This window comes from Haliotis cracherodii, unplaced genomic scaffold, assembly GCF_022045235.1.
Source record: "Haliotis cracherodii isolate W230 unplaced genomic scaffold, xgHalCrac1.p SCAF_18, whole genome shotgun sequence".
NCBI lineage: Eukaryota > Metazoa > Mollusca > Gastropoda > Lepetellida > Haliotidae > Haliotis > Haliotis cracherodii.
Window position 1 is genome coordinate 3,807,342 of NW_027266273.1, and position 16,761 is coordinate 3,824,102.

At 41.4% G+C, this 16,761-nt stretch overlaps 1 protein-coding gene across 1 annotated transcript; it reads right to left on the reverse strand.

Moving 5' to 3' along the window:
* Positions 1–4,874: 4,874 nt before the first annotated feature.
* On the reverse strand, positions 4,875–13,532 carry LOC139465683 (kelch-like protein 12). The gene is made up of 3 exons (XM_071247459.1): positions 13,396–13,532; positions 9,790–10,341; positions 4,875–9,054 (listed from the first exon to the last, which is right to left on the reverse strand). The coding sequence occupies exons 1-3, from the start codon at positions 13,410–13,412 to the stop codon at positions 7,713–7,715; spliced, it is 1,911 nt and encodes a 636-aa protein (XP_071103560.1). The 5' UTR covers positions 13,413–13,532; the 3' UTR covers positions 4,875–7,712.
* Positions 13,533–16,761: the final 3,229 nt, after the last annotated feature.

Here is a 16,761-nt window from a genome sequence, read left to right on the forward strand (position 1 = left end):
ATTTTGCATTATAACCCCGTACATGTCAATTTCTTTCTTTCTGCGCTATCGCGTCGATTTCACGGGGAGAAAATCAGCCATCAACACGGGTGACGTCAAAGTGGTCTAATAATGACACACCGTATATACAGAAGTACGGATAACTCGACAAATACGATTTTTTAGAGACACTGAGTTGACGACAGAGTGGTCTTATAATGACACACCGCATGTACAGAAGTACGGAGAACTCGACAAATACGATGGTTTAGAGACACCGAGTTGACGACAGATTGGTTTAATAGTGACACATCGCATGTACAGAAGTACGGATAACTCGACAAATACGATGGCCCAATGACATCGAGTTGACGACAGAGTGGCCTAATAGTGATATATTGCATGAACAGAAGTACGGATAATTCTACTAATTCGTTGGCCTGAAGACTCCGAGTTGACGACAAAGTGGTCTAATAATGACACGTCGCATGTACAGAAGTACGGATAACTCGACAAATACGATTGCCCAAAGACTTCGAGTTATATGATATTAAATAACAGCCCAGTTTCCCTTCAAATGCACAAGCAGCTCCTCCAAAATCATTTTGAGCAGGTGGGACACTTTGTCGTGTGCATTTACATATGACCGCCATTGGCACTTGCCACGTGGTGTTTTATATGATTTAGATCAGCTCGAGACAACCCGGCCGTCAGCTTAAGTGATTCATTGTTTAAGATGCTCGTACCCTTAATGTACTCTCAAACAGTGCGGGTCTCATCACCATTGATCAGTTTGCACTGCCCGTAAATCCCACGGCGGCAGTTAAGGGTTTGTTTATTTGTTTGTTTGCTTGCTGGTAGTGCCTATCGTTTTATGGTTCGTGTTTGTTAAGCGGTGCAGATTGAAATCTTACACCACTGTGACTTGACATAGCGTGAACAGGTGCACCGGTGCATCATGGGAAGAATGTGGCGGCGACCTTGAACAGCGGCGTTGGAGAGGAGGTTCATACGTTGTTTGCTGGATTGCTAGAATATCGACAGGAAAATAACAAAACTGTAACGTCATTCGGAGAGTCACATGCTAGAGTGACAGACAAGGAAAGAAATCCCGGAGCACGGAAATAAACAATATTTAGACATAAGAGCAAAATAAAAGTATATTCTCTCTCTCTCTCTCTCTCTCTCTCTCTCTCTCTCTCTCTCTCTCTCTCTCTCTCTCTCTCTCTATATATATATATATATATATATATATATATATATAAAACACCAGAAATCATATTTTTTCTCTGTACAACGATACAACGTTCAACAGCATAATGCGTCTATACATCGTCACAAAACATGTTTCAGTAAATGTCCGACAACATAATACTTCTATAGATCGTCAAACAACATGTTTCAGTAAATGTCCAACCACATAATACTTCTATACATCGTCACACAACAAGTTGCAGTAAATGTCCGAAACATAATACTTCTATACATCGTCAAACAACATGTTTCAGTAAATGCCCGACCACATAATGCTTCAATACATCGTCACACAACATGATCAATACAATGTCCGTCAACATAATGCTTCTATACATCGTCACACAGCATGTTTCAGTAAATGTCCGACAACATAATGCCTCTATTCATCGTCACACAACATGTTTCAGTAAATGTCCGACGACATAATGCTTCTATACATCGTCACACAACATGTTTCAGTAAATGTCCGACAACATAATACTTCTATACGTCGTCACACAACATGTTTCAGTAAATGTCTGACCACATAATGCTTCATTACATCGTCAAACAACATGTTTCAGTAAATGTCCGACAACATAATACTTCTATACATCGACAAGCAACATGTTTCAGTAAAACATCGTCACACAACATGATCAATACAATGTCCGTCAACATAATGCTTCAATACATCATCAAACAACATGTTTCAGTAAAAGCCCGACCACATAATACTTCTATACATCGTCACACAACATGTTTCAGTAAATGCCCGACCACATAATACTTCTACACATCGTCAAATAACATGTTTCAGTAAATGTCCGATCATATAATACTTCTATACATCGTCAAGCAACATGTTTCAGTAAAACATCGTCACACAACGTGATCAATACAATGTCCGTCAACATAATGCTTCAATACATCATCAAACAACATGTTTCAGTAAAAGCCCGGCCACATAATACTTCTATACATCGTCCACAACATGTTTCAGTAAATGTCCGATCATATAATACTTCTATACATAAAAACACACCATTATTTTGCTTCTCAGTTTCACTCATCCTAATGCTTCTATAAATGTCAGCATCACCATGCGTCTATGCTTGTTTTGTGTTTGTTTTACAGTATTTCAGATCTATGACTGCGGTCAGTAAATAATCGAATTTGGATCAGACTGATAATAGTAGAGTTTATTTCCTCCAAGTTTCAGGCCATAGGCCCATAGAACATACATTATATCAATATACTGTATGCATAAATACATGAAAGGAATATCATACATAAATAATATAACAGTGAATTGTGAGTGACTCGCGTAATCTAAAAGCGTGGTAGATATATTTCGCAAGTTGTGTAATAGTGTATTTACATTTAGAAGACATAAGATTTACAAATTTTTCATATGATGAATTAGTGTGAAAATATGTATCAACAAAATGTAAACGTAATGTTGAATATGAAGTACAAATAAGAAGGAAATGATATTCATTTTCAATGTAGTTGAAGTCCAATTTTTGACATTGTGGGCAAAATCTTTTGTTTTCTTCTATATTGGTATGACGTCCAGTTTCGATCATAAGTTTATGGCAGCTGCATCGGAATCTTGTTAAGGTTTCTTTATAGATCTTCTTGTTTACTTCCTGAAGGTACATTTCTATTGTTAATACCGATTTGAAAGTTATATATGTTTTAAGTTTTGATTTTTGAGATAGGTTTTCAATCCAACGTTGATGACCACAGTCCACGATACGTTGTTTGAATTGTGAAATGAATATTTGCGGATCTCCAACATCTTGAATTATCCAGGCGTAGCCAAATCCATACTTGAAAAGAATGTTTTTTATATATGTTGCCCAGGATATACGGCCAGCTTCATCTAATTTGTACATCATTAAATACGTTTGCTTCGGTAGACGATCAGTGTTCATAGAGATTAATTTTGTCCAGTATTTAATACATTTACTAATATAATACACATATAATCGTTGTCTTCCAGTTTCATCAAGAACAGCGTCATTGCTTGCATTATTTGGTAGGTTAAGAATCCGTTTGTAATATTTAGTCTGTAAAATCTCTATAGTTTCGTAGTATTGGAACTCCCAAACTTCAGAGCAATATGTTAATATTGGTAAAACCATGGATTCGAACATCTTGATTGCAGTAGTGATTGGTAATCCTCCACATAGATACTTTATTTTATAAATAAAATGACATACTTTTTCTGCTTGTTGTGCAAGTGTTGCCGTTGCTTTTGTCAATAGCAATTTAGGAGTGAAAAATAGTCCCAAATATTTATAAGATGAAACAGTCTCTATCTTTTCTTCTCTGTAAGTCCAATTTTCATAGTTCCTTAAACGTCCACCATTTCTAAAAACGATTATCTTTGATTTGTTCATATTTAGAGACAGTCCCCATTTTTTACAAAATTCAGTTATACAGTTGATCTGTTGTTGTAATCTTCCAGTGGTATCGGCAGTGTTGGCAACATCATCGGCGTATAATAAAGAACAAATTTTTGGTGCTTCTTCTGAGATGAATATTCCACGACAGTCAGATTGATTTAGTTCGTTGACCAATTCATTTATAAACAGGCAAAAGAGTGTCGGGCTGATCATGCATCCTTGTCGCGTTCCAACAAAACAGTTAAAATATTCAGACTGATAACACATAAGTAGTAGCAGGATCACGAGGGGTAGATACATAGGGTTTTATGCGTCCGCATTTTTTACCATGAGCTGGAGAGACACATAAAACCCCATGTACCCCGAGTAAAGGATCGGGTGGTCAGGCTCGGTGACTTGGTTGATTCATGTCATCGTATTCAAATTGAGTGGATCGATGATCATGATGTCAATCACTGGATTGGATATTTACAGACCAACGTCATATAGCTGGAATATTGCTGCGGCGTTAAACAACAAACAAACAAAACAAAAATCACTTCTTACGACTTGACTAATTGCGAAATTTAGCAATTGATAAATTGAGTGTTGTAGAAGGAGCGTATCTGTTCTGCTAGAGACGCTGCAAATATCCGAGTAAGTATAATTTTGACCAACAACGAACGCATTGGCGATCATGGGTGGACTCGTTATATTTTACGAACGCTTTAATAAGAAATATCAGATTTGAAAATTTGCTCTTGGCTAGACTATATTTTCATCAAAGATTATTATAATCTTTAAACTATCGATTTGTATGATGATGATATGAAGTACGAGTTAAACCAAATGATGGTCTTCGGTGTAGTTTGCCTCCTCCCAAGCAGGAATCTGAACATCTTCAAGTCCCAAGACATTCCTGTTCAGACCATTTTATCAAATCTAATTTTATCATCATCATCATCATCATCATCATCATCATCATCATCACTTTTAAGCTCAAATATAACAAAGATGACTGGTCCATACTCGGTATGTTTTATTTGTTCGTTGTTTCACGCCGCACACAGCAAAATCCTAGGTACATGACGGCGGTCTGTAAATTATCGAATTTGGACCAGACAATCCAGAGATCGACGTCATGAGCATCGATCTACGCAATTTGGATACGATGACATGCATCAACCAAGTTAGAGAGTCACCCAATCCCGTTAGTCGCCTATTACGGCAAGCATAGGTTGCTAAAAAGCTTTTCTCTACCTGGATCTTCATGGTTCCATACGGCATGTTTCGGGTCCACATTCGGTAAGCCTACTCTAACGAAATCGTTTCCTTTTCAATCTAAATGACTTTTGTGACGTATTGTCCAGAAAACTGATATTTATGCAACCTACTCCGCCAGGGCAATATGATGTGTAGAGATGGGCCTCATTGCACTTATAGAGCGACAATGCTGAGCCCCAGGAAGGGTAACATCAATTACCATCTGTTAACGTCTTTTGGTATGACACGGTCGGGATTGAACCACCGACCTTCCGCTCTACGGGCAGACGCTCTCTCTACTTGACCATGGTTATCATCGAATATACGGTACAGCACGTAACCGTCAGATACAGAAGAAATAAGTATCTACGTAAACGTAATTAACGTATTAAAATGTTTATTCCGACAAAGCAAAATATACATAATATGCAATGTACAATAACTGCAATACACTACAAACGAAATTAACATATTGTCTAAACAAACATTCAGTTAGCAGTTCTAGCACCACAGCGCAACCTTAGTCTGCCACCATATTATTTTCACCACTGGAGTGAGTGAGTGAGTATGGTTTTACGCCGCTTTTAGCAATATTCCAGCAATATCACGGCTTCGTACATTGTAGCCATGTCGGAAATCGAACCCGGGTCTACGGCATGACGAGCGGACGCTTAAACCACTAGGCTACCCGATCGCCCCTTTTCACCACTGGAAGACCCGTGGGAACAACGGTTGGAGTATAGGTCCCCAGCAACATATGCTTGTAAGAGGCGACTAAATGAGGTGAGACTCGGTCATCGTGTCCCCGTTGCGTGGATCGATGCTCATGATGCCAATCACTGGATTGTCCAGACTCAACTACGTCGACCGCAGCCGTCATGTAGCTGGACTATGGATGCTTGGGCGTTAAAAAACAAACCCAGTCCACTTGAATAAGTCACTACCGTTAACTGGGTATATGGTATCTGACTATCGACCTTGACCTTTTGTCGCACGTGTTTTCTGATGTCGGTGTACCGTAACAGACTTTCAATGTCAATACAGGTCAAATGTTGACCTCGAACTTGCTCAAATCACTGCCGTATGTATTTCACGCAAGGCAAACAGTGACTAAGTATTTAAGGTCACACCAGGGAGTACTTCCGCCATACAGTGGCTAGAACAATCTACACATTAATAATAAATACAAATTGTGAGTTTGGTTTGACGCCGCTTCGAGTAGTAGGCCTCTTTCAGTTATATCACAGCGTGTCTGCGTTTTGTGGAAAGAAAGCCTTAAGTGGCGCAAGTCTTTGACGTTCACAAGTTTGGTGAAACCCACGCGCACGGATATGACTTTCACTTTCCCTATCTCGTAAGCGACGCTCTGATTAGTCAGATGAATTCTCGTTCTAGCGTGATCTGTAATGGGATGTCCTCTGAAACATTTAGTCTTGGAAGACAAATGGACATTACCAGGTTTTCCTGTAACAATACAAAAAGCTAAACTACCACAAAGGCTAAATACATACACATCACACCAACCCATTCCATGTACATATTCGCAGGTTATATATGTCATAAAGAAGAAACAAAGGAAGATATCGTATTCCGCCTTACCACGTGAAGCATCAATAACAGTTGCACCAGAAACAGCAGCTGAAGCAGATACAGTAATGCATTTACATAAACAGCGCTGCTTTTTGCAATATTCCGGCTATATCACGGAGGCAATTCTAGAAAAAAGGCTTCACGCATATTACCTATGTGGAGAATCGAACACAAGCCTTCGACATGACAAGCGAACACATTAACTACTAGGCTACCCCAGTTGTGAAGGGGTCATACTGGCGGTAATGTTGAAATATATTACCGCCAGTTGTAACATCTTAATGAAAAAAAACATTTCACACCTGATTTTCATGTAAACAGAAATTAAATCATGCACATCAAATACAGATCGTTGGCAATTTTAGGCTAACTGATTCCTGATTATTACAATACTAATAATGGCAACATTATTGGGGAATCGAACCCTTGTGAAAAGCGAACCCTCTCACGAATAGACTACTCCACCCCTTTGACTACTTGCAAGCGATGGAATCATTGCAGTAACTTATGCTGAAGTAACATCTCTTCTCTGAATGATACTTGAAAAAGAATTCAAAATCGAGATCGTTAAAAAACGAAACGGGGAAACGTCTGACAACATCAATCAATCTGGAATTTGATCAATCCAGATATAGCAATGATTGACCTCTAGCCTCCCAGTTGTACAGTCATGTGAGTCAAGGCCAGGTTTCTGTTCTGATGTGCTAGTTTTTACGCCAAATTCAGCATGGTACTAAGGCAACCACTTTGTTAAATATAGTTTTCCTTTGTAGAATCCAGATGCAACTTCTGACGAGTCCTGCCAGTCCACTTTTGGACAGGTTTGATCATTTTGGATGAAGATCTAAAAGAATTATGTTGTGATTGACATCCTACGTAGATGTTGGATGTTCCAAATGCAACTGCCGGTGCAAAGGGCGTTTAAGTTAATTTTTTGGCAGGTTGCCCTGAATTTTAGCAAATGAGACAGGTTTCATAAATCATTGGCAGGTTGTCCCAAGTGTTAGCAAACGACGGGTTTCATAAATCATTGGCAGGCTGTCTTGAATGATAGCGAACGATGGGCACTTTAAATCATTGCCAGGTTGTCCTGAATGATAGCAAAATATGGGCTCCTTTAAAGCATTGATAGGATGTCCTGAATTCAGTGTAATTTTCACGTTTGTTTTATGAATGGACGACAGGTTTCTTTTAAATATCCAACATATGTTAACATTTGATTTACTCCAGCCGGAACACAGCTCCGCGCCTCTAGAAGTCGTTCTGTAAGAAAGGGTGCCTGCGTGCTTTTGCTTTATATTGCTCACGGCGTTCTAGGTCTGTGTCAAACAGGTTCTGCCCCTGGACGTTGAACCCTTCTTGAGCCAGCATGACCTTCGGCATCACCAACGACTCCATCTTGAAACCACAGAACGGTATGGGAAGTTTTGTATCAGCAGCAGCAACGTTTCCTGACTTCACGTTGACACTGACGATCTGATCCAGGAATGTTCTATTCTCATCCTGCCCACCGACGACCATGAGACTGTGCCCAGTCACGTACAACCCAAACTTGGACCTCCCCTCAAACTCTGCAACCTTTGACAAAGACTGTGTCTGGTCGAACCGGAAGACCTTTCCTTCTTGACAGAACACGTAAATGTTGGCATTAAAGGCAATGGCTGAAGTTGCTGATGATGGCTCGGGCAACGATCCTACCAGACTGCATGATCTTTTGCTTGGATCGAAGCACTGGATTGCAGAAGTGATTTTACCATTTTCATCCGTTCCACCAAAGGTATATATTCTTTCATTCATCACTGCAGCAGAAAGGCTATCCAAAGGAATTTCAAGTTTGCCAACTTTGGACCATGTTCCCCTTGTTGTGTTGTATGCCTCGATGTCCTTAACGACACCGCTTTCGTCTTCCAGTTGGGAGTTTCGTCCTCCAAGAACGTAGATGTATTCTCCGACAACGACCATGCTGTGGCACTCTCGTCCTGTGATGAGAGACGGTTGATCGAGCCAGTCATTGCTGCCTGGGATGTACTTGATGAATTTGTCCAGACTTCTAGATCCCCCAGAAACATACATTTCATTTTGGTACGTACATGTAGCAAAGTCCTCACCAGGTTCTTGAGGCATGGCAGCAACGGTGTACCACTTTCTCCGATTCAAATCATAACAGAGGACGCATTTAAGGGGATCATCTGCCATGAAATACCCACCAACGAGAGCTTCAACCTTTTGGTAATTGGGATCGTTCCTCAGTTTGGTCTGCTTTGCCATCACTTTCGCTTTCTCATCTGGCTTCATGTGGCAACGTGTCGCTTCCATGACAAATGTAAAGAAGCGGGGGTTCTTCTGCATAAGATCATGGTCAAGGAGGAGTCTGTCATAGACAAAAGACGAAGACATCTTGGGCACACAGACTAGGCTTAGCAGTTCCTCCATGTGTTCTTCCCTTGCAGGAAGGTCAGATCGAACCCATGAAAGGACAGCGTCACAGATGGGGTCCTCGGAGTCGGGGTTCAACTGGTCATCGTCCAGGATGGCTACTACATCGTCCTTCTGCAAGGCCAGGAAGTCTTCCTGATGGCTGACCTCCCCAAAACTGGAAGAAACAATCAGGATGTGCTTATCTTAATTGGATGTATCAAAAGATGATGGACAGTAAACAATGATAGGCACTTAAAATTCAAGTTGTCCACGACTCATTTCAGACACGCTCATTTAACAAACCTAGATTTGGAAAGAAAACTAATAGTCCTTCCGCAAACCAAAAGCTGTGTCTAATCATGTAGAGTCCGTGACAAGTTGTTGCAAACGTCAGCATTATTTCAGCTTTATCATGGAGGCATATACCAACTCGATTCTGAGCCGTGCAAACCTTTGCGTAATGGCATGATACAACGCCATCGCAAGTAAGTCGCATAGGGTTAAAAACGGTTCTTAATTTCAACCTAGTGATTGGGGAGACTGACCGAATCTTTAATGAATGAGCTTTCTCCCCTTGCGTGGAATATGCACCGGTGGATACAGAAAGGGGATGTGTGGGTGCGCACCCTCCTTTGACGCACACCTTACATATTTAACTGCGCCCTTGGTCAATATTGGTATTAATGCATTCTTCCCTCCACCCCCCTCCACCCACCACCATTCCAATTCCCACTTCCTTTACCAATTCTGGATCCGCCATGTCTGCTAACAAGCATGTTTATAAACCTACTTGGTGAGAAAAAAGATCTGGTGACCTGAATATGTTGAAAATAAGCTTGTGATGAGAATCAGGTTAACTCATTGTCATAGGTTGCGTGCCCCCGATTGCAAATATTGATCATACACTTACTTTTTCAAAATGACTGCCCATGCCGTTTCTATCAGCGCAGGACAACCGAATGTCTTGCCTGCCTTCCAGATACTCATGCAGTTACTGGGGTTGAGACAATTGCTCATATACTCCACACACGCTCTCTCCAAGGGTGGTATCTGAAGCAGCACTGTTGCTCTCAGCAACTCCTCCACAGAATCCGAATTGACAACATTATCGCCATAATACACGTACAGCAGGATGAGGTCAAATGTCCCCTTGGAAACATCTTGCAATTCCACCTCACCATTCTGGCTCTCCTGCATACCGGAAGTAAAAAGGGACCGGAAGTAGCCTGACATGGCCGCCATTATCACCCGATGGCAGTGGAAGACCTTGCCTTCAATTTTGACATGAAGGTCGGTGAGCTCTTCTTCCTTGTACATGCAGGCCAGGGCGTCGTGTAGATGGGTCAGTACCTCCCCCCGAAGACGCGTGTCTCGGTCGGAGGGTTCCGTGATGGTCACTCCTTCATCGTCCGATGATGTTTCAAGACGGTCGACATTCCCATAAAAATCAAGTAAGTCGTTTCTATAAAAGAGAAAGGATTATTGTTTGTTAGACATTGATTTTACGCTGCACATTGGGTAGCATAAGCAATCATTTGTCAGTTGGGGCACGATGGCCCAGTCGTCGAAGGCGCCGCGATTCGCTGTGCGGTGTTGTGTCCCTTGGGCACACCAGAAACCTACTATCATGGGTTCGAATCCAGGTTCGCCCCGATTATGTGTCTAGGTTTGTCAGCACCGTACCGTGCTCGTGGGTTTCACCGAAGTGATAAACGTCTGATACCTGCATCACTTCGGGCTTTCCTCCCACATCAAGCTGACACGCCGTGATATAACTGGAAAACTGTTCAAAGCAGCCTTTAACCCAACTCACTCACTAGCACCTTGTTTGTGATTACAGACTGAACATTAAACACATTGTTGATATCACTATCACAATAGCTGGCAATGGTAAAGATAAAAACCTAGAACCTTGACATGTACCCATCTGAAATCGAGAGAACACAATAGCCCTCGGAAACGCCCTAGTTATTACAGCGTCATCAAAATACTGTATGAGTTGTATCGTAGCTTAAAGCACTCGGCTACAGTCGTCTAAGGCTGTGCAGAGTTGCGTCCCTTAGGTGTGCCAGATCGTGGTCTCGAATCCGAGTTCAACACGATTATGTTTTTAGGTTTGTCAGCCGTACCCGTGGGTTTCACCACAGTGGTAAGTGTCTGAGACCTGCATCACTTCCGGTTTTCCTTCCACATTAATCTGACGTGATATAACTGCATTATTGTTCAAAGCGACGTTAAACCAAACTCACTCACCCTTATAGTGGATAAACGGGTGTCACACTCAACCAGTGCGCGGCAATTCGCTATGCAGAGTGACGTCCCTTAGATGTGCCAGAACCCTATGATTGAGAGCTGTAATTCCAGATTCACCCTGGTAAAGTTTCTCGGTTTGTCAGCACCATACTCGTGCTCCAGGGGTTTAAAAAGGTGAAATTCACTAAAACTCGCATAACCTTGGGATTTTCTCCGCACCAAACTGACACTCCGTGATATAACTGATTTCGTTTAACAGTATTTGTTGATATTTTTCGGGACATCCCACATTTAAAGCCAGGGAATTAGACAAGGTGACTGCAAGCCAGGTCACAGTATTAAACACTTGGTGCACCCCTCTGCTTAACACGCAGTTGGATAATTAACTCACATCAAAAACATCAAAAACACATATTCACTTTCACTTTCGTATCCTAAAATAATGTTTCTCCAGTTTCGAAGTTACGGTCCTCCCATTCTTTCCGGGTTTTATCGAGATATTATGCAATTCACTGAACGAATAATGCTGAATTAAGTCCAGAGGAATATTATGTGTTAAGAGAGATCCTGGTTGAAAACACGTTTTGTTATGCTGACGTATTTTCCTCCTTTCGATTCCACACAATCATTCCCGCAATCCCTTAATAGCACTTGAAAACATTAATTGAAGGACTGTTACAAACTTTAAAATTTCATAAAATTACACAATAATTATTCGTGAAAAGTATTTGAATATTTTTTTATTTCGCCCGCCAGCTCTCTTGCTGATTGGGGTTGGAGATGAGAAACACATAAAAAACATGGATGGTCTAACTACACAATCCTTATTTGGCTGACGACAAGCTTTTAAACTGGTTTCCATCATTTTAATATTTCAGCAGTAGAGGGCTGTGCATTGTGTACATGTTTGCCCCTCCCCCTTATTTTAATAGTAGATGGCTGTGCATTGTGAACAGCTTTGTCCATCCCCCTTGTTTTAATAGTAGATGGCTGTGTATTGTGTACACGTTTGTCCCCCCCCCCCCCCCCTTATTTTAATAGTAGATGGCTGTGCATTGTGTACACGTTTGCCCCTCCCCCTTATTTTAATAGTAGATGGCTGTGTTTTGTGTACATGTTTGCCCCTCCCCCTTATTATAATAGCAGATGGCTGTGCATTGTGTACACGTTTGCCCCTCCCCCTTATTTTAATAGCAGATGGCTGTGTATTGTGTACATGTTTGTCCCTCCCCCTTATTTTAATAGTAGATGGATGTGCATTGTGTACATGTTTGTCCCTCCCCCTTATTTTAATAGTAGATGGATGTGCATTGTGTACATGTTTGTCCATCCCCCTTATTTTAATAGAAGATGGCTGTGTATTGTGTACATGTTTGCCCCTCCCCCTTATTTTAACAGTAGATGGGTGTGTATTGTGTACATGTTTGTCCCTCCCCCTTATTTTGATAGTAGATGGCTGTGCACTGTGTACATGTTTGCCCCTCCCCCTTATTTTAATAGCAGATGGCTGTGTATTGTGTACATGTTTGCCCCTCCCCCTTATTTTAACAGTAGATGGCTGTGCATTGTGTACATGTTTGTCCCTCCCCCGTATTTTAATAGTAGATGGCTGGGTATTGTGTACATGTTTGCCCCTCCCCCGTATTTTAATAGTAGATGGCTGGGTATTGTGTACATGTTTGCCCCTCCCCCGTATTTTAATAGTAGATGGCTGGGTATTGTGTACATGTTTGCCCCTCCCCCTTATTTTAATAGAAGATGGCTGTGTATTGTGTACATGTTTGCCCCTCCCCCTTATTTTAAAAGTAGATGGCTGTGCATTGTGTACACGTTTGCCCCTCCCCCTTATTTTAACAGTATATGGCTGTGTATTGTGTACATGTTTGCCCCTCCCCCGTATTTTAACAATATATGGGTGTGCACTGTGTCAGTTTGATCCTGTCCTTGTGGCGTATTTCTCCTCGACTCTCCCCTTGAACTATTCATATATGAGAACCCCGTCCCTGCGATTCTCTCCGTCTCGCCACCCTAGCCGAGAGACGTGAAGGGTTGAACACTGAAAACTAAAACCCCTCGCACACCCCGACAACTAATAACCCACTCAATTATACTGATCGCACAAAGACCACATATAAAAAAACATGAGCCAGGATAGAATATATTTACAAGGAAGAACGAATAATATTGCAAAATTATATGTAAATTATTGATACAGCTGTTTACGCATATCCGGACGTGTGCTAAATAATGCGAGTTTACTCACTCTGGTAGAGAAGCCATCCCGTCGCCCGTGTTAGTTCTGTGTCTTTGTGTTAGTAAATGAAAATGCAACTGGTTTTTCCCACATATTGCGTGTAATCTTTCCACAAATTCGTCATTCCCTACTTTCGCTTTCAAGCTTCCTGGTTTGCTAGTGTAAGGGAGGTAATTCGGAGTGGCCTCCAATTTTAGTAAAATATCATAGTGTTATACGCTATTGTTGGATCGAGTCTCTATATACGCATATTATTTTTCAAAACTATAATTTGTTTTTTAGCTGAATTAACAATGTTTTCATATCTGGTATTATAACGTGTTCTCGTGTACAGAATGTTATATCGTTTATGATGTATATTATTTCATATCGGTGGAAAGAAATGTTAAATCTGTAACGATGAATATATATGTATATATTCCATTATTTTCTAATCTATCATATATATACATACGTTTATACTCTGTCAGCTACTATGTTTGTAGCGGCACTATTCTCGGTTCTGGATTAATTTACTGTCAACAAGGTAACTGAACTGAAAGTCTGGCGCTAAAAACTGTGTGTAAATCTTCAGGTTTCATTGACATCCGATCACAATCTGATTATGAGTGAGTGAGTGAGTGAGTTGGGTTTAACGCCGCTATTAACATTATTCCAGTTATATCACGGCGTGTCAGCTTAATGTGGGAGGAAAGCCCCAAGTGATGCAGGTCTCAAACGTTTACCACTTCGGTGAAACCCACGAGCACGGGTATGGTGCTGACAAACCTAGAAACATAATCGGGGCGAACCGGGATTCGAACCCACAATCATAGGTTTCTGGCGTGTCCAGGGACGCAACTCTGCACAGCGAATCCCGGCGCCTTAGACGACTGGGCCACCCGTGCCCCTCTGATTATGACTACCAACAGATTTAGAATGTATTTGTTGTGTGTTCAGTACACCCAGTGGCAGTAGAAACTGTAGAAACAATTGGTAGTAATTATCAACGGCAGCAAATGACTGAAATACAAATACATAAAATGTTGCCACAGCCTGATTTGAACTGCTGTCAACAACAGCGAAGGGAGGTTGCCAGCCTGGTTTTGTACAACTATTAGAGTTATCTGCCCTTGTGGTGTGCATGAACATCTCAGACTTGATCGTTCTGGAAGTTTCTGCGCGAGAAGTTGACTGTACCTATAAAAGACCGACAAGATGGCGATACGAGGCTTTTTCGATCTGACTCGTTTCTGATCTTTTTTTTCCAAGCGCGGATTGGGTATTGCCTAATTGTAAACACCGAATTCGCGCCAGCTTCCAACACTATTTTGTATTCAAGAACTGAGAGAGCCTCTTTCAGGTCATCCAACAGTGACAGAATTCTGAACATTCGTGAGAACACTAACATTAATACAAGGACTTCTTACTTAGTGCTGTTGCGACTTATTTGACTTATTTGACCCATTGTATTGTCGCTTTCATTGTAAACCTAACCTGTATGTATAATGTATTAATTATTCAGTGATCTTGTGTGGCTTTTTCCTGACTTCATGCTTTGTTCTGTGCGTACCGTAAGTAACTCTTGGTTAGCCTCTGGGTGTCAGTTGGGAAATCACCAAGTCACACATTTGAAAAAACAGTTTGCCAACCGCTCAGATAAGGTAACATGGAAGTGTGTGGGACCTTTTTAATGTACATCCATACATCAGTGTTTCGACACAGACATGTTTGTTTCAATTTATTTAACCCCACACCATTAAAAAGAATAACCTTCTGATAAGATAAAGAGCGTAGTTAGACTAGTGGTTAAAAGAATGGCTCGTAACGCCGCAGACCTGGGTTTGATTCCCAACATGACACAATGCTTGATGAATATTTTTGGTGTTAACTGCCATGACATTAAACTGCAACATTGCTGAAACTCATGCTTGCTCACTCAGCTACTCCAAGGAGACTAGAAGATACATAGTTAACGTACATTTTACACTTTTGTCGGTTTCGTTGACATGGTTTCTTTTGGTAAAAATGTTCGTGTACTTTGCGATACCCAGCAACAATGGGCTTAAGCTGCCTTACAACCCAATCAGATCCGGGGTAGGATAGATCTTCAGCAACCCATGCTTGCCGTGAAAGGCGACTAACGGGATCGGGTGGTCAGGCTCGCTGATTTGGTTGATGCTTGTCATCGATCCCAATTACGTGGATCGATGCTCATGATGTTAATCATACTCGTACTCAGTAATATTCCAGCTATATGACGGCGGTCTGTAAATGATCGAATCTGAACCAGACAATCCAGTGATTGACATCATGAGCATCGATCCACACAATTGGGAAATGACGAAATGCATGAACCATGTCAGCGATCCTGACCACCCACTCCCGTTAGTCTCCTCTTAAGACAAGCATGATCGCCACTTACCGCAAGCATGGGTTGCTGAAGTCCTGTTGCCATCCGGATCTTGACGCGTGCTTCTTATGTAAGTGTGAAGTCTATGATTCCTTTATGCCCCGGTATTCCATATTCGGCTTAATGTAATTTTAAATTCGACATCACTACGGCTTTTGATATCGCAGATGGCTGTGGGGAGTATGTAAAAAAATATATACTTTGTTCTAGAATATATTGAACAAATAATTTTGCCAGAACAAAGTTATTGTGTAGAAAAGCTGGTGCACGCAATGAAATACTGCAATACTGTTTTAACTGGAGTTAAACACATCTTACTCACTCACTCCATCTCCCTTGAGTTCTATCTTGAATTCTATTGACTTCTGTTCGAAACACGTCTCTGTGCGCATTCAGAAATATATGGGAGTCCCCAGAACCTCATGTTGCAATCTGTGGAGTCTTCGTATTCCCGGACGGTGTGGATTGTTACTCGTGATATTAACCACTGGTTCACATGGCCCAGATTCGATTATTTACAGGGCACCGTGAATATTGCTGGGTGCGGCTCTTGGTATAATTTCGTATGTTCTATTTGTTAACACCAAGCACAAGAAAGGCAAAGCGATGACTGATCACATGATTTGTTTGTTTGTTTGTTTAACGCCGCACTCAGAAATATTCCAGCTATATGACAGCGGTCTGTAAATAATCGAGTCTGGACCAGTCAATCCAGTGATTGACATCATGAGCATCGATCCACGCAATTGGGATCGATGACATGCATCAACCAAGTCAGCGAGCCTGACCACCCGATCCCGTTAGTCGCCTCTTACGACAAGCATAGACGTTTTTTACGGCAAGCATGGATTGCTGAAGACCTATTCTACCCCGGATCTTCATGGGTCGGCTGATCATATGAACACAAATCCACGATTTTAATCTTCCGACACTCGTCATCCTCCGATATTGTGAGCACCGCCGATCTGTTGAACATTACATGC

What these genes read in the sequence shown, in the direction of transcription:
- LOC139465683 (XM_071247459.1), bottom strand. An exon ending in TGGGCAGTCATTTTGAAAAA is followed by an intron (nt 9,055 to 9,789) that starts GTAAGTGTATGA and finishes TGTTTCTTCCAG; the next exon opens with TTTTGGGGAGGTCAGCCATC.